General features: G+C 43.5%; 2 protein-coding genes across 18 annotated transcripts in view; one reads left to right on the top strand and one right to left on the bottom strand.

The window, feature by feature from the left end:
• SLC5A11 (solute carrier family 5 member 11) overlaps window positions 1-5,562 on the top strand; it is an 83,335-nt gene extending 77,773 nt beyond the window's left edge. For all 4 annotated transcript variants that reach the window (XM_004477078.3, XM_004477077.3, XM_058286255.2 and 1 more), the window contains 4 exons: window positions 1,057-1,225; window positions 2,261-2,476; window positions 3,145-3,313; window positions 5,252-5,562. In XM_004477078.3, the coding sequence (XP_004477135.1) occupies window positions 1,057-1,225; window positions 2,261-2,476; window positions 3,145-3,313; window positions 5,252-5,457 (760 nt within the window). In that variant the 3' untranslated portion in view covers window positions 5,458-5,562. The remainder of the gene's footprint in view (window positions 1-1,056; window positions 1,226-2,260; window positions 2,477-3,144; window positions 3,314-5,251) is intronic.
• A 10,741-nt stretch (window positions 5,563-16,303) lies between these two features.
• ARHGAP17 (Rho GTPase activating protein 17) overlaps window positions 16,304-18,496 on the bottom strand; it is a 106,804-nt gene continuing 104,611 nt past the window's right edge. For 11 of the 14 annotated variants that reach the window (XR_011647196.1, XR_011647197.1, XR_011647198.1 and 8 more), the window contains one exon: window positions 16,304-17,156. Coding sequence is in view for 3 of the 14 variants with exons in the window: in XM_058286246.1 (XP_058142229.1) it covers window positions 17,026-17,156 (131 nt within the window). In the remaining 11 variants the exon portion in view is untranslated. The remainder of the gene's footprint in view (window positions 17,157-18,496) is intronic. The other 3 variants (XM_058286249.2, XM_071211236.1, XM_071211237.1) reach the window with 1 other exon arrangement.

Here is an 18,496-nt window from a genome sequence, read left to right as displayed (position 1 = left end):
CTTGTCAGGTATTCTTTCATAATTTATAACAAACATCTCACGACAATGCAAGGTATTGGTGGAGGGTTGATGTATGGGACCCCTGTATGATATTATGCATGTTTGCTTTGTAGGTTCACAACTTTTACTATGCACTTATTGTCTATGTATGTTCATATATAAATGATATAAAGATAATAATAGGATGGGTTGGGAGAAAAATACTTTGTTTAGTAATAATATTTTGACAATGCTCTTTAATCATTAGTTAAAAATGTTTAACAACAATGCAAGGTATTGGTGGTAGGGTAAGGTACGAGAGTCCTTTATGATGTTACATATGTTTTGTTTTGGGTTTTTTTTTGTCTTTTTATTGGTTTATTTTCAATTTAACAAAGCAGACATAGAGATTTACAAAAAAGAAAAAAGCTTCTTTCGTTTGCAACAATTACCATACACTTATTGTTTATGTATGTTTATGTGTGAATGATATACTTCAATACATTTTTAAAAATTTTAAAACGGCTTGTCAGCAAATGCTTATAGCAGCATTATTCATACAGCCAAAAAGTAGACACAATCCAAATGTCCATTGACTAATAAAGGATAAGCAATCTATGAGTATATTCATTACAATGCAATACTTTTCAACAAAAAAAGGGAATACCATACTAACAAATGCCACAACATGGATGAACCTCAAAAACATTATGCTACATGAAAGAACCTAAGCACAAAAGACTACATATTGTACAATGCCATTTGTATGAAATGCCCAGAAAAGGCAAACCTGTAGAGACAGAAATAGATTAGTGGCTGCTTAGGGCTGGTGGTAGGAGCAGGAATAAACTGGAAAGGTTTTTTGAAGTTATGAATGTTCAAACACTGGATTAAGGCTCATGATGATTACACAACTCTATACTAAAAATTACTAAATTGTATGCTCACAACAAGGTGGGTTTTGTGTTATATAAACTATGCCTCACTATATCTGTGGAAAAAAAAAAAGAACTAAGTGCAAGGCCAGTAGGGAGATGACCTCAGGGAAAACAGCGCTGACAGTGACTTCTCTCCCAGGGTGTTTGTGCTGCTGCTGGTGTTGGCCTCCATCCTCTGGATTCCTGTAGTCCAGGCCAGCCAGGGTGGCCAACTCTTCATTTACATCCAGTCCATCAGCTCCTACCTGCAGCCTCCTGTGGCTGTGGTCTTCATCATGGGATGTTTCTGGAAGCGGACCAATGAGAAGGTAGCTTGGGATCAGACTCACCAGGCAATAGCCAAACACCAGGGGAGATGGCGGGGCATGGAGTGGGTGCAGTGTTTCTGTTTGTGGTGATTAAAAAATTGGGGTAATGGACGGTGGTGATGGTACCACTATATTGTGAATGTGGTCAATACCACTAACTTGCACACTTGAAAATGTTTAAAATGGGGAAATTTGAATTGTATATATGTTACTACAAGAAAAAGGTAAAAAAAATAGAGACTTGAAAGTGAAAACTGGGCAAGACTAAATGAGGTTTAGTTTACAAAAATTCTTATATATATATATTTGTAATGGTTTTATCACTTTTATCAATAGGGTGGTAAAACCATAAAGAAACAATATAAGAATGTGGTTACTATAAAAGTCAGGACAATGCTTACTTCTAGAAGGCAGGAAGATGCTAACAGAGGAGTTTCTGGAGTGGCTGGCAAAATTCAATCTCTTGACCTGGATTGTAGTTTCAAGGGTATTGGCCTTATAATAATTCATTAACTATATGTTTTGTGTCATTTTTTGTACCTGCGTGGTTGTTTTTTAACATTGAAAAGAAAAAAAATGACTTAAAAAAAGTAGGGGGGCATCAGAACTTCAGGGGCAAATAAGGAAAAGTAAAAAAAATAACAAAGCACCACCTCCCATCTCAGCCCACAAGGGCTGGGGGAGGCTGGGAGTAGAGGGGACTGGGAGGACACATGAGGGTGGGCTTGACTTGGAGGAGAGAGTGAAGTTCTGTTCAGGAAGATACAGGAGGTGTTACTTGGCCTTTGGGAGAAATAAAAGCATTGAGGGTTCTCAGAAGTATTTTGATGTATTTTGTCATTAAACAGGGAAACTGAATTTAAGGGGAATGAGTAAATGAATACCTATATGAAACAGATATTCAAATCAGCAGCTATGATACCTTATAAATCATTGACCCCTGCAGGAACAGGTACAAGAAAACTCTGGGGAAAGCTTCACAGGAGCCGATGGTCTTGTGGTCCTTGATTTCTCTGGCTTTGCTCTAATTTGCAGGGTGCCTTCTCGGGCCTGATCTTGGGCCTGCTTCTAGGCTTCATTAGGCTGGTCCTGGACTTTATTTACCCACCGCCTTTGTGTGACCAGCCAGATGAGCGCCCAGCTGTGGTGAAGGATGTCCACTACCTCTACCTGTCCATGATTCTGTCTGTGGTCACCCTGATTGCTGTGTCCACCGTGACCTGGTTCACAGAGCCGCCCTCTAAGGAAATGGTATATTTAGGTTTGACTGCTGGACCCACTATGATTCTTTGTTTCAAGTGACAAAAAACAGACCCTAACTGGCTTAAGTAGAAATGATTGAATGCTCAAAAAGCTAGAAAATGCAGGGTTGAACTTTAGGAACAACTTGATTCAAGACGCAGAAAAGATCATCAGAATTCACTTCTCAGTTCTACTTCTATTCTGAGACCCCATGTGGGGCCAGCTGCTCCTAGGGATGCATCCTCTCTGATAATTAAGCTAAAGCATGAGGATTTGTCCCAGAATGCCAGCAAAGTTCCTTACTCCCATTGATGGAGTCAGCTTAGAACACATTCCCCACTAGGAACCAACTCATCCTGTGACCAGAGGAAGGGGCGAACTGAGTGGCTCATCCCTGTATCCCCATACCCTAGGGCTAGTGTTAAATCCTGAGGACTAGAATGAGGGAGCCTAAGATCCCAAAATGAGAATTAGGGCTGCTGAAGTAAGGTGGGGGAATAAATAGGGGAAATGACCATTGCTTTTGAAGAGTGCCAGGGAGCTGAAGCTTGTTGGGCAGTGGGGTGAGAGGACATGACCACAGCAGACCCAAATGTGAACACTGAGCCTAGGTTTGGGAAGAAGATGGGGGAGAGGGATGGCAGCACACCCTCTCACAATTCATCTCTGCTCCTTAGGTCAGTCGCCTGACCTGGTTTACTCGTCATGACCCATTGGTCCAGGAGGAACAGGTGCCACCAACATCTACCCCACCTCTCACCTTCCCTCAGAATGGGACACCGGAGGGAAGAAGCACCAGAATCCAGTTTGAGATTGCCCAAGAAGACATGTCCAAAAACCAAAGCTGTGAGTTGCCCCTCTCCTTGATTAATAGCAGGACCCTCAAGAAGCATTCTGTGTTTAAAGGGAAATTTTTATATCAAAGCACAAGCCAGAAAAGAGGGCAGACTTGGGATTTAGCATGCCCTGACTCCCAATGTCTGGACCTTCCCTACTCTCCAGCCACCCAAAGAACATTCTTTATTATCTTTAACAGAACACTAAGATGGGCATTAATAGCAAAGACTTGTCGAGTGCCATTTAGTCTTCACACAACTCCATGAGGTAGGTTGAAGTACTATTAGCAGTCTCTAAATTAGTGGGTTCAAACTGGCAGTTTGCAAACAATTTTGGTTTGGCCTACACACCATTTTAATAAAATGTGAGTCAACATTTAAAACTCAGGAGATTTCACATGAAATTCCAGATTTCCATGTTCTCTTTAAAGATGGGAAGATCTGGGAAGTGGATGTGGCTCAACTGATAGAGCATCCACCTACCACACAGCAGGTCCAGGGCTCAAACCCAGGGCCTCCTGGCCCATGTGCTGAGCTGGCCCATGCACAGTGCTGCTATGCGCAAGGAGTGCCATGCCAGGAGTATGCCCTGCAAGGAGAGCTGCCCCACGCTAAAAAGCGCAGCCCACCCAGGAGTGGCACCTCACACGGAGAGCTGATTCAGGAAGATGACGCAACAAAAAGAGACACAGGGAAGTGTACTTGGCCCAGTGGTTAGGGTGTCTGTACATGGGAGGTCCGCAGTTCAAACCCCGGGCCTCCTTGATCCATGTGGAGCTGGCCCATGTGCAGTGCTGATGTGCACAAGGAGTGCCATGCCACGCAGGGGTGTTCCCGCATAGGGGAGCCCCACACGCAAGGAGTGCGCCCAGCGCCAAACAAAGTGCAGCCTGCCTAAGAATGGCGCCACCCACACGGAGAGCTGACACAACAAGGTGACGCAACAAAAAGAAATACAGATTCCTGTGCCCCGGACAACAACAAAAGCAGACAAAGAAAAACACGCAGCAAATAGACACAGAGAACAGACAACTGGGGTGGGGGGGCGGGGGAATAAACAAATAAATAAATCTTAAAAAAAAAAAGAGAGGCACATATTCCTGGTGCTGCTGAGCATGCAAGTGGACAGAGAAGAACAGCGAATGGACACAAGAGAGCAGACAATGGGGGAAGGAGGAGAAATAAATAAAATAAATCTTTAAAAAAATAAAAAGATGGGAAGATTTGGCAACACAAAGCCTGTATGGCAAAAGATGTCTGGAGTTGTAAAGCATCTGTCCCTTAGACCTGGCCTATGCCTTCCAGTTAGCCAAGGTCACTACCTTTCCCTATTATATCTATGGTCCTGAGACTGTAATTTGTCATTTATACTCATACATAGGTCTTTTCTTTTTTCTTCTGTGTTTATGGCTATGAATGCATAGTGACAAAAAGTAGGAAACTAAAGGATAGATTTAGAATGCCATGTGTTTCCAGAAAAATGAGAGAGGATATTTCTCGGTATAGGGGAAGAATATTTCAACCTGTTTAATATGGAAATATGCCTCTCTTGACTCAGCTATACCACCTGCCTGACTCACAGGTGTTTGTATTGGCAGCCCTAGCTCTGAATGGAGAACTAGTTTCTCACAAGAGTCCTCCTTTTCTCTCAGCCTCCTGGAAAGCAATGTGATTCAGAGAAGAGAATAAGGTAGGGCTGGGTCTAAAGCCCTCAGCTGTCACTACTTTAGTAACTGAGTGGCTTTATCCAATTTAGTTAACCATCTGAGCCTTAATTTCATCTGAAAATGGTAAAAATTTTGAACATACCAATCTTTCAGAATTAAACAAAAAAAGGTTTATAAAGTACTTATCACAGAGCACAGAACACATCCTGTTAGTCCCCTCTTTCCCCTTCTCTGGGGGACAAAGCCCACCTCTAAGACCTTTCTTTGCTGTGTCTTTTTAGGTGATGTGACTCAAAAGCAGTCCAAAGTGGTGAAAGCCATCCTGTGGCTCTGTGGAATGGAGGACAAGGGCAAGAAGGAGCCCATGAGCAAAGTGGAAACTGTCATAGCTTCCTTGGAAGAAAACCCCCTCATGAAAACCCTTTTGGACATCAACCTCATTATCTGCATTAGCTGTGCCATGTTTATTTGGGGCTACTTTGCTTAATGTTGGGTGAACCCAGGGGTCCAAACTCAGTTTGTTGTCAATGTCCCATTTTTTTTTTAACGAAAGAAAAAGAAACCCAATAAAGCTTTTATTTGTTTACCATGAGGATTCAAAGGTGTTTATGGGACCATTTTCAACATGACATTTAACTCTTCTCTTTTTTTTTATTTTAAAGATTTATTTATTTATTCCTGCCCTCCCTCTCCCCCATTGTCTGCTCTCTGTGTCCATTCACTGTGTGTTCTTCTGTGTCTGCTTATCTTCTCTTTAGGTGGCACTGGGAACTGATCCTGGAACCTTCCAGAATGGGAGAGAGGTGCTCAATCTCTTGAGCTACCTCAGCTCCCTGGTCTGCTGTGTCTCTATTTCTCTCTCCTCAGTGTCTCTTTTTGTTACGTCAACTTGCTGTGCCAGCTCTTTGCTTGGGCCAGCTTGCCGTGCAGGCCAGCACTCCTGCACAGGGCAGCACTTCTGTACGAGCCAGCACTCCATGTGGGCCAGCTCTCCACTCAGGCCAACTCACTGCATGGGCCAGCTTGCCTTCACCAGGAGGCTTTGGGAATCAAAGCCTAGACCTCCCATATGGTAAACGAGAGTCCAATTGCTTGAACCACATCTGCTTCCCTCTTTTCTTCTTAAAAGGGAACAAAGGTTAGAAGCTGGAAAAAGGGGAGAAGTGTAAAAGCTTCCTTTTCTTAAAAGGATAGTTATTTGCTCTTCCTAGCCATCATGCAACAACAACAGCCAAATTCAGAGAAATAAACAGACCAGTTGGATCACCCAGTGGAACAACAGCCACATCTCCTGCGATGAGTGTTTAGCATCTTTACATTTCCCCAGCTCTTCTTCAGAGTGCAAAGAATGAGACCAGCATTCTCTTGACTTCCAGCATCACTGGCTTTGGGTGAAGGAGGACCTGCTCTCCAGTAATTTTCTCATTATGACACTTGCTCCTGATTATAACTTCTGGGAGACAGACCTGAGTTAGTGCCCAGAAATCTGATGCCATAGGAAAATCAGGGATTCTGTGTACCTCCCAAGTTGTTGGGATTGTATTTCTCTGTATAATTCCCCATGATCATGCTTCCTTCAAAACAAGCAGATGGCAAGATGAGCAACTCCACAACAAATCTCTACTAGCTAAGAGGCAATGGGACTTCTGATTTGAAAAGCAGTCACTCCTGTGCTGTGTAGAGCCAGACATCATAGTGTCTCTCTTTTGAACCCTCGAGTTGATGTGGTTTAATGGAATGACTTACTGTTTGCTGCATGTACAGCAAAGACCAGGAATAATCCAAGCAGAATTAGCCCTGAGACCACTCTGAGGTAGCCCAGGGCCTTGAGTCCTCTACTTCTGGGAAAAGGGCAGGGGTGGGGATGAAGATGTGATTGGGAGGAGTGTGTATATGTGTGGGGGGGGAGGGGGGAGGGGGGGATTGAAGCGACTTACTTTTCTAATAGAACCTGAGAATGGGGGTTTATACTGAAAGGGCCTAAATTTTCAGACTTCAAAGGAAATGGAAAGGAAACCCTGGGACTGAAGAGTTAGTGCCTCACTAGTTATTTGATGTTATCTTTTGAATTCCTATTAGATGTTCTCAACACCTGGGTCCTACCTGGTCCAAAGGTAAAAGCATTAGCCCAGTCTTTACCCTTGATAGGAGGCCCAGCTTTTCTACACTAATCCAAATGGTAGCTGTGGATTGGACAAAAGGCAGAAACCTCAGCCCTGTTACGTTGGCTAATGTGGCTCCGACTTCAGTACCATGTAAGTGGCTCCTCCCAGCAAGAGCCTGTGATGGTTACTTTTTTGTTGTTGTTGAGGTTCTGGGGGCTAGGGATTGAACCCCGGACCCCATATGTAGGAAGCCAGCACTCAACCACTGAGCCACATCTGTTTTCCTGAGTTGGTTGTTCTTGCTTATTGTTTGTTTTTGCTTTTTCAGGAGGCATCAAGAACTGAACCTGGGATCTCCCATGTGGGAGGTGGGTTCTCAACTGCTTGAGCTGCATTGGCTCCCCTTGATGGTTTCTGAGACAAGTGGGCTCAAGGGGAGATTTTCATGGAGAGGCTAAACAGCTCTTTCCTGGGGGAAATGAGGGGTTTGGAGGCCCAGTGAGACTTTCTTTGGAGTCCTGAACTGCTTCTCTAAACTCTGCCCTTTGGCTCGGTTCCAGTGGCTGCTCTAGATGATCTGCTGCCTCTGGTGAGGCTGACCCAGGCCAGCATCATCTTATCGTGGATAACTGCAGTCAGTCTTACTAGACTTCCTGCCTCTACTCCTGCCCATTCTCCAGCCACATAATGCAGAGCAGCTGTTACGAGTTGAACCATGGCCCCCAAAAACATATGTTGGAGTCCAACTCCCCAGTACCTCAGAATATGATCATATTTGGAAGTAGAGCCACTAGAAATGAAATTTGGCAAGTTAAAATGTAGTCATACTGCAGTGTGACTGGTGCTATTATAAGAAGGGGAGAGGAGACCCACAGCCACAGAGAAGATGGTCAGGCGAGGAAAGAAGCAGATACATCAACAAGCCAAGGAAGCTTTGGGGTTACTTTGGGGATTTTTGGAAACTTCAGAGGGAGCATGGCCCTACTAACACCTTATTTTTGGCCTTCTAGCCTCCAGAACTGGGAGACAATAAATCTCTGGGTTTGATGTTTTGTTTTTTTCCCCCTGTCGGTAAGCCATCTAGTTTATAGCATTTTGTTTCAGCAGTCCTAGGAAACTTAATGACTGTTTTAATTTCTTAGCTGCTAAAACAAATACCACTCAATGGGTTGGCTTAGCAACAGGAATCTATTAGCTCATGGTTTTAGAGGCTAGAAGGCTTGCTTCTTCCCAGGGTTAGTATTTCTTTTAGTTTGTTAAAAAAAAACTGCCAAGGCAATATAGGTTGGCTTTTATAGTGGGGATTTATTAATGTAAAAGCTCTGAGGCCATGACAGTGTCCAAATCAAGGCATCATCAGGAGATGCTTTTTCCCCCAGCTGCAGTTGTGGGTGATCAGGTACATGGTGGCATCTGTCAGTCTCTATCTTCTCCCCCAAGCCTGTTACTTTCAGTTTCTAGCTTCCTCTTTACTGAGTTCCACTGATTTAAACTTCTTGCTCTCCAGGTGTTCTCTTTGTCTCTGTGGCCTCTTCTCTTTGTATTACTCCAGATTATAAAGGATTCCAGCAAAAGGATTAAGACCTACCCTGGGTCATGCCCTACTGAAGTGATAATCACTAGGAAGTTCCTTTAACTGAATCTAATCAAAGGTTCACACACAGTAATGGATTATCTGAAAAATATAATTTCCTGGGGCCCACAAAAGACTCAAATTACCACAGTATCTTCTGGTTGGCAACCTTTGGGATTTCTTGGCTTTTCTGTGACATAGCAATGCACAAGGTGATGTATTCTTTCTCTTCCAGGTTCCATTGACTTCTAGCTCTGACTGCTCCTCCTGGCTTCTCCCTCCATTTGATTTTCACTCGGCTTATAAAGGACTCCAGTTATCTGGATTAAAATGCAATGTGATTCAATTGGGCCACACCTTAATTGAAGTAAAATCTTGAAGAGACCTTTTGCAATGCATTCACACCCACCAGATTGTCATCCAAGACCAAGGCCATGTCCAAACTGGGGAACACAGTTCAATTTGCCACAGTGACCTTTTTCAAATGTGAATCTGATAAAGTCAGTTCCCTGTTTAGAACCCTTCAATGACTTCCCCAAACTCTCAAGAAGTCCACATTCCTCAATGGGAATCATAAAACCCCCTGTGGCTCAGCACCTCTCTAGCTCTAATCACTCTCCTTTTGTAATTTAAGGTCATAGCATATGGTCTATTTTTTATATATATATAATTTTCTAATTTTTTCCCTCCCCCTTCCCCCTCACCTTGCTCTTTTTGCTGTGTCCATTTGCTGTGTGATTTTCTGTGTCTGTTTCTTTTTTTGTCTTCTCTTTGTTTTCTCTTCCAGGATTTACTGGGATTCGAGCCTGGGGACCTCCAATGTGGAGAGAGGTTCCTTGTTATTTGTGCCACCTCAGTTCCTGGTTTCTGTTGCATCTCGCCTTGACTCTTCCCTTCATCTCTCTTTTTGTTGTGTCATCATCTTGCTGCATGGCTCGCCATGTGGGCACTGGCTCACTATGTGGGTCACCACATAGGCACTTGACTCACCATGTGGACACTGGTTCGCTGCATGGGCACACCTTTTTTAACTAGGAGGCCCTGGGAACCAAACCTGGATCCTCCCATATGGTAGGTGGAAGCCCAATCATTTGAGCCATCACCATTTCCCCAGGATATGGTCTTTCTTGCCTCTGGGTCTAGCCCAGTACCTAGCACAGAGTGGGCCTCCATGATTATTGAATAAATAGTTCTTTGCCACTTCTTCTCCATCTGTGTATGCAAGTCTTCCTTACTCTTTTGGATAATTCCTATTCTTTTATTCTCCACTTAAACAGCATTTCTTCTAAGAAGCCTACCCTGGTTACCCCAACATTATTATGACTTGTGTCTTCAATGCAAGCACCAGACTTATTTACTGATTGCTTAACTCTCTTAGCTAGGGTGAAAGCTTCCCAATGGCAGACAGTGCCGATCAGAGCTATGCCTAGCAGAGTGCCTGGTGAATGAACAGATGAGCTTCAGGGCACAAATTTCATCTGGCTCCTTGACTCATCTCCACCACCTATCCACCCTGCCTCCCTGCCTGCTGTCTAACCCTCCCAGGTACCTATAACTAAGGAATACACCGTTTCTGCACCAATTTAGTTCTTCACAGTCTAAAAGACCAAATGGTCTAAGTGACCAAATGGCTCATGCAGTCATTTGCTCTCTGGCTGTTGGGAACTGTGGGACCTCAAATTTGTTCTTAGGACTGTGTGTAAGATCAGTTCTCATCTTTGGAGCAAGTGCACAATCAGTCACCAAATCCCGGCAGTTCTGCTTCTCTAAGAATGTTCTGTCAACTTTACTTTCTTCCCATTGTCTCTATCTTAATTTAAGCTAGCATCAGCTTTTATCTAAGGGGTCTCCCTCCTTCTATTCTTGCTTCTACTCTAGGCCATTTAATGCACTGTACCCAAAGGGATCTAAAAAAAAAAAAAAAATACACTGGACCATGTCCCTCCCTCCCTCAACAGCTCTCTGAGGCTGGGAATAACCTCCAAACATGGGATCTAAGGCCCTTCATAGTCCAGCTCCTCCTTACCATACTAGCCTTATTCCTTGCCTGTTGTCCACCTCCCACTCTGGTTCCATGCTCTCACTTCACAGTCTTTGTGCAAGCCTTTCCTGTTTTCTGCAGTGCCCACTTATACCACTTCTACCCCTAGATTTCCCCTAAAGTTTCAGGGAGTCATCCCTGATTCCTCCCACATGTTCTCACAGCTCCTCCCTCTCGGGAACATCTCTTGCTGTTTCCTGTGTACCTGCTTGCATGTTGTTTCCCAAGGGTCTAGGGCAGCGTATGGAAGAGTAAGTTCTCAGTATTTACCAGGAGGACACATATAAGTTATTTATGAGAACAGAGCTTCATTGATAAGGGACCTTTTGTGAAATTTTAAAAAATGCTGAGTTTCTAGCAAATAAGTTCACTACCTTTCTACTGATATGGGACATGAGTCAGGGATAAGCCTCCCTGGCATTGAGGGATTAATACCAGTCACCAACCAGTGATGCTTTTGGAAAAAGAGATTGACCAAAGGGGGGAAACACCAAATACAAAAGAGTTTTTATGGCTAAAGGATTTAAAAATGAGTTGGGAGGTCATTCCACAGGTTAGACTTATGTATGTCTCAAGCAGATCTCTCTAACTGCCCCTGTGAACAAAGCCTCAAACAGGGATGGCAATATAGGCAAGGCACACATCAATACCCTGTTGGTGATCCTTACCTTGAAATATATGACAACTTATTTCCCCAAGGTAACAGTTAGACAATTTCCCTTTACATAATTCTTCTCTCTTTTATTTGAGACTATATTTAGCACTATGCCTATTAAATATGTCCCAGAGACTTAAATCTTTGGTCTGTTCATAGCCAGTTGAGCCCTGAATCTCAGAAGAGTTGTGGCCAACACCTACTCTCCAGATCATCAGATTCATCCAGTACAACTTAACAAAATGATGATGATGGACAACCCCCATCCCAAAAAACAAAGTATCTACAACTCCAAGCAAAACAGTTTCTCCCATTTCCTCATAAAATCGAAGCTCCTTCTCAATCGGAGCCAGAGCAGGCATCACCATCCCAGAATCTTCAAGATTAAGGAATGAACAAACACAGGGGGGACATGTGCCCATGGATAGAGTAAACATGCTAATATTGTAGTAATGGAAGAACATGTAAAATTGCTATAAAGATAGTGATTACCAGAGGTTCTGTGGGGATGGGGAGGGAAGAATAGGTGGAGCATACGGCATTTTTCAGGGCATTGAAACTTAGTGTAAACCACAATGACCTTGGGTAGTACCAATGCTTCAATATTTGTTCATCAGTTATAACAGATGTTCCACACTATTGTAAGATGTTATTAATTGGGGAATATGTTTGTGGGGGAGAGGGGTATAAGGGAATCCCTTACACTTTTGATGAAACTTTTCTGTAATTTAAAACCTCTTTAAAAATAAAGTTTATTACATATTTTGAAATGCTGAGTTTCTAACATGAAATGACATGGCAAATTTTTTTTGGCCATTCAAATTATTTATTGATGTGCATAAAAACTGAATTCAAATACAAGTGGAGAGAATGAAAACAGAACGTTGATGATTTTTTTGTTCTTCCTTGTATCAAATATACTCCCCCATGGGGTCATTTGTGATGACACACTTTTTTGTTGTTTAAAAATGTTTTTATTGTGAAATGCAGAACTTATACAAAAGGACATATGGACAACTTAAAGAAAAATACTGAAGGGAGTGGATGTGGCTCAAGCAGATGAATGCCCACCTCCCACATGGGAGGTCCTGGGTTCAGTTCCCAGTGCCTCCTATTAGTAAAATAGATGAGAAAATAAATGAGGGAGCAACTCAGGGGACCCGATGTGGCTCAGTGGTTGAATGCCGGTCTCCTTCATATGCGGTCCCGGGTTCAATCCCTGTTCCTGATACTTCAAAAAATATTTATTGAAATATATTCCAGTGTATACCCAACTTAGAGCAAAACATGAAACATTATCTCCAAAAATCCCCAACCTAGAGCAAAACATGAAACATTCTCTCCAGAAATCCCCTGGGATACCTCCCTAATCACCTTATCCTTCTTTTTCAAAGATGACTATTCTGTAATTTTGTTATCATCACAGTTTTCTTTATAAGTTTTGCTACTCGGGTAATTATTTTACAAAAAATGCTGTTTAGTTATTTTTTTTGTTTTTGAACTTCATACAAATGGACTCATGCTTTATGAATTGATTTACTTCTTTTGTTCAGCATCAGTTTAAAAATGATCCGTGTCGATGCTTTTAACTAATTTATTCATTTTCACTGCTGCAAAGTATTCCATGGTTTGCATACACCATGTTTTAATACACTCCATAGTTGTTAAGACATGAGTTAATTTTAGTATATGATGAACAATGCTGCTATAAATATTTCTGTATATTTTGTGATATTTTGATGTATGTGGTGGACAGATCCTAAGATGACTTCTAATGACCCCATCTCCTGATATTTCTACCTTTGTATAATTCCCTCCCTCTGCTTGTGGGTAGGACCTGTGACTTCCTTTTAACCAATATGGCAAAGGTGATGGAATGGCACTACCATGATTACATTATGTGATATAAGACACTGTCTTGAGAGCAGACTCACTCTGGAGACTCTCATTGCTGGCTTGATGAAGTAAGCAGCCATGTTGGTGAAGCCCAAATGTCAGGGGACTGCAGGTAGCACCTCCTAATGGAGGTGAGAGTGGCCTCAAACGATAGCCAGCAAGAAGCCAGGACTCTCGATCCTACAAATACAAGGAAGTGAGTTCCTTCCCTAGTCAAGCCTCCCGATGAAACCTCAGCTCTGGCTGACACCTTGTTTGCAGCCTTGTGAGAAGCCAAACAGATGACCAGACTAAACTATGCCCAGACTCCTGATCCACTGAAACGCTGAGATAATGTGTGCTTGAAGATGCTTAATTTGTGGTAATTTGTTACAACACGTGTAGGTCTGTGTATGCATGTGGATTTGAGTGGGTGAGCTGGGTGTAGAGTGCGTAGGAAGGGGATGGCTTGGCTGTGGAGCTGCATGAGATCTATACAGCTACGTGCCTAAAGAGTGAGTAAAAGGGACAGCCTCCTTTGGGGAATTTATCATTTAGGAGTCATTTGGTTGCAAGTGATAGAAACAAACTCAGGAAAACGTAGGCCACAAGGAAAGGGAAAGAGGGATTTGTTATGAGGGTACAAGGGCAGACGTGTAACCTGCCTTTAAGACAGGACTGGAAGCTGGGAACTGAGAGAATGCTCTCTTCCCTCCTTTCACTTCTGCCCGTCTCTGCAAATCTGTTGGCTTCTTCCTTTGCAACCTGGTTTTCTCCACTATTTAGAATCCATGGTGGGTAATAAGTCATCCATAGTGCTGAAGCACTCCACAAGGAGAGAGAGGCCCTGCACCAATAAATGCTGGCTGGGAGGTGTGGTCACATCATGTAAATATGGCTCTGGATTGGAGGATGATTAAGGGATTTGTTGTGAACTAGAGACACCTCTAAAAAGTGGCTACCAGGGATTCCAGTACCTCTGCCACCACTTAATCACCTTTTGCCTTGTTCCCTTTACCCGGCAGCCTGGGCAGTTTTAGTTTCTTGCCTTCTGGTTGCATCCGGGCCAGTGGTTTCATTAGGTCAGCAAATATTTCCTCTTTTCTAGTCCACCAATATGATGTTAGAATAGGAGAAGTTGTTGTGGTTTAGAAATATACTTGTCAGTGAAGTGCTGCTCACAACCTATGGGCTCTGAGTCACAGAGACCACTTGGGACCCTTGAGTTTAGAGGTGGTAGCCCAGAATTTGTGAGAAGAGGGTGAAAGTGCTGGAACATGGTTATAGACCACCAGACCCATGGTGCAGATGGGAAAGTGGTGAGAACAAACAATACATAGAAAAACCAGAAGGAGGGTTTTTTTGTTTTGTTTTGTTTTTTTAAAGATTTTATTTATTTATTTCTCTCCCCTTCCTCCTCTCCCTCCCACCGCAGTTGTCTGTTCTCTGTGTCTATTTGCTGCATCTTCTTTGTCTGCTTCTGTCGTCAGTGGCACCGGGAACCTGTGTTTCTTTTGTTGCGTCCTCTTGCTGTGTCAGCTCTCCGTGTGTGCGGCGCCATTCCTGGTCTGGCTGCGTTTTCTTTCGCGCTGGGCAGCGCTCCTTACGGGGCGCACTCCTTGCGCGTGGGGCTCCCCTACGCGGGGGACACCGCTTCGTGGCAGGGCACTCCTTGCGCGCATCAGCACTGCGCGTGAGCCAGCTCCACATGGGTCAGGGAGGCCCGGGGTTTGAACCGTGGACCTCCCATGTGGTAGATGGATGCCCTAACCACTGGGCCAAGTCCACCACCCAGAAGGGGGGTTTGTCTTAGGACCACTTATGGGAATGCACTGGGCTTGCAGGAACACTGAGAGTTGGAGCCCCCAAAGAGGAAAGTGGTTCCATCCATATGGAGCTGTCAGGAACTAGGGCATAGCTAGGCAACTAGCCCACTTCCATTGCATTTGGACTCTTGGGAAACACAATCTTGGCAATACCATGTCCCAGATTCCTCTTCGATGTAGCTCAGGAATCATGTTGGAGGCCTAACTCTGGACAGGGATGGAAGGGACTCAACATTGATGAACAACCTCTGCAGAAATCTTTGCTTTCTCTACAGCCTGTTCTACAGCTAAAGGAGCATTCTAGAAAATTAACAATGTAAGGATGGTGTATGAAGAGGGAAAGATTTTATATGTTTGTTTTTTAAGTTCACAACTATTATACATTGATTGTTTATGTATGTTTATGTATGAGTGATATATTTCAATTTTAAAAAGTGAAAAAAAATAAATTTAAGATATGGAGTAAATGGGTTCATAGGTACATATTTTAAATGTAATTTAAAGTGTAGGGAGTCCTTTGGTACACAGGAAACTCAGTTAAGAGGAAAGAATGATTGCCCTCCTCAAGTTACACTTGTGAAGTCTGCTCATAGTGGAAGAAGGTGCAATGTCTTCTAAGCATTGGCATATCTAGCCAACAACTCTATCAACAAAAGGCAATGCGTGTCTCTCTCTGTACACAAGAGAAAGCCACCATCTCTGGGCCACAGGGACAGGGCAGGCATAGAGAGAAAGGGCTGTCTACAGCAATGTCAGGGTATTATCAAAACCATCGCCCAGACCATCTGCTTCACTTTCCTCCAATTAGCCATTCACTCTTCCCAAGTATTTCAATCATGGGAACATAAGTGGCTTGGGTAGGGCATGAAAGCATTCCAATCACTGGAAAAGGGGATTCCTTTTGAAAGCAACAGTTTCTGATTTATGCACTAGACCTGTGACAACTAAATTATCATGAATCAGTCTCCAGGAGTCTAAGCATCTCTTCATGGACAAGAAAGTAGTGTCAGGACTGGCAAGACCAAGGACAGACCCTTAACTGTGGGGCATTTGCTGAGGGACAGACAGTCAGGGAGGCCTCTGGGATACATGGTAGTTGGTTTTGCTGCTATGACCATGCTCTCTCCTTTCAAACTCCTGCAAGTACAATCAGATACTCCATCATGTCCCATTCACAATTCTATTTGTTTAAATGACAGCACACACACATGTGCATGCACACACACAATCCACAACTCTGCCTCCAAGAATTATAAAGTTTTCATATAAACCAGAGAATATATTTAATTCAAATTAAACATAAAACTAGAATAATGTTCGGTCCTTATCAAGTAGCAATTACATTGTTTAAAAAAAGAAAACAAAATAGAACAATACATTTCTTTCTACATTCTGGCAATCCAACAAGGCACAAGTCACATCCAGTTTCTGATGAGGTGACGGATCCAGCAGCCACCATCAATTCTTATGGTTTTGAGGGGATCAGGAGAGATGCAGACCACACTTAATACAAAAATGATTCTGCAGGAAATCTGAAGGAGATGAAGCTCCCTCCTAATATACAAGAATGAAAGTCCAAGTAGCAGGAAGTAGGCAAGTTGCATAATTAATGTGTTTTATTAAATAGATAGTTAACGCACTGCTTCTTATTCATTCAAATTGCTGTTGGTGCTGCCTGCATGAACAGCAGTGACAAAAGCTTCCTATACACACCTTGGTAGTAATACTCTTTCCACGCTAGGTATTATATTTTATTTTGGCATGATTTGTTTCCCATCTAAAGAAAGCCAACTTCTTCAGACACAGGTCATTCAGCTTTAAGTGTCTGCCTCCACCTTCTCCTTGGGATGTGCATAGTAAGGTCTTTTCCCCTCCACTGAAAGCTTTTCACTGTTTGGTCTGCAAAGATAAATATTTGCCTGCCTGCCCTTGTTCCACTCACCAGGGTGGAAGGGGGCAAGGGCTGGAAGGTGGCTTTCTTCACAGGGCGGTGCTTTCTGTATCATTGTCTATATCCAGCAGAATGCAGCCAGGCAGGTCTTTGCTTGCTGAGTCTGAATGCATTTCAGGACAGATGCTGCGAAGCGGTTCTGAAGCCCTAGAGTTGGTGTCTGGACAAAAACATGAGGAGATAGTGTCAATGAATGGTAATGCCTGAGAGGCCTCTGACGGCACTCTGAGAAGGAGAGAGTCTGCTAAGTTTCAGATTCAGCCCATGCACACACATGTCCCCCTACAACAGGCATCACTGGCCCTTGGAAGAGTCAAGTCTTTTGAGACCAAAGGGACAGCTGCATGGCACAGCCCTGCCTCCTGACCCTGAAGGTCTCCTGAGCCCACGGTAGCCCTCACTGGAGTATGCTGCTGGGCAGCATGGAGGTGTGATGCCAACACAAAGGATGCTATTGCTTTACCTGAGGAAAGGATCTTGCTCTTACCAATTCCTTGCAACCTCCTGACACTATGTGGGCTGCAGAAAAAGATTAACTTCACTGGAAGAACCCTCTCCCCTAGGCTGATGGGTTTGCCTCCTGCTAGTGATGCTATGCCCTCAACCTCAGCACAAGTGACATTTTGAGCTGGACAATTCTTTGTTGTGGGGGGGTCTGTTGGTCATTGTAGGATGTTTAGCAACATCCCTGGCCTCTACCCACTAGGTTACACCCCTCGGTGTCACAACCAAGAATTTCCTCAGATACTGTCAAATTTCCCCTGGTGGGGCACAATCACCCCTGGTTGACAATCACTGAGCTAAGACACCAAATCTTCTACAGGTATGAATTTTCTCTTTTTTTTTCCAATACTCGTGCCTCTAATTCCTTTTTCACATTTTATTGTGTTGCTAGAATGCCTTTAGCAAGATGGTATGTGGATGGTCATGAAGCCATCATTCATCATTCCACTCTTCTATGCTCAAAAGATACCTTCATCTATCACTGCCCTCTTCCCAGTGAAGCCAGGTGGATGCCAGAATTCATTCATTCGTTCACTGAGCAAATATCTACTGAGCATCTACCATATGCTACACACTGTTCCACCTGCTAAGGATGCAACAGTGAACAAGGCAGACATAGCCTTCAGGAAGCTGGGGAGATAAGCCCTAATCAAGACAGATGGGTTTCTCCTGTGTTGGGGATCGGTAAGGGTTCTAGCAAATTATGAGAGCCTTGTTAAATAGGCCTGTTTTAAGAGAAAAGGGAGCTGTTCAGATTTGCAGTAGTTTTGTTTCACAGGTTTGAATCAGTCATCATGGGAGGTAGGGAGGGAACTAACTGGTAGATGGTGTGCTGCGGAGTTTCCCCGAGTTGCTTTCCTGTACTTGTTGTGGTGCAAAGTTACATCATATCTGTCCTTGCTGCTAGCTACTTTTGAGAGTACTTCTGCTCCTCATCCATATCAGGCACAGCTGGCAAGTGCTGGCCTTACTGCTTTGACAATAGTTCCTGCCCCT

This window comes from Dasypus novemcinctus, chromosome 23, assembly GCF_030445035.2.
Source record: "Dasypus novemcinctus isolate mDasNov1 chromosome 23, mDasNov1.1.hap2, whole genome shotgun sequence".
NCBI classification, from domain to species: Eukaryota; Metazoa; Chordata; class Mammalia; order Cingulata; family Dasypodidae; genus Dasypus; species Dasypus novemcinctus.
Note: the sequence above shows the minus strand (reverse complement) of the source record. Positions and strands in the feature narration are given on the sequence as shown.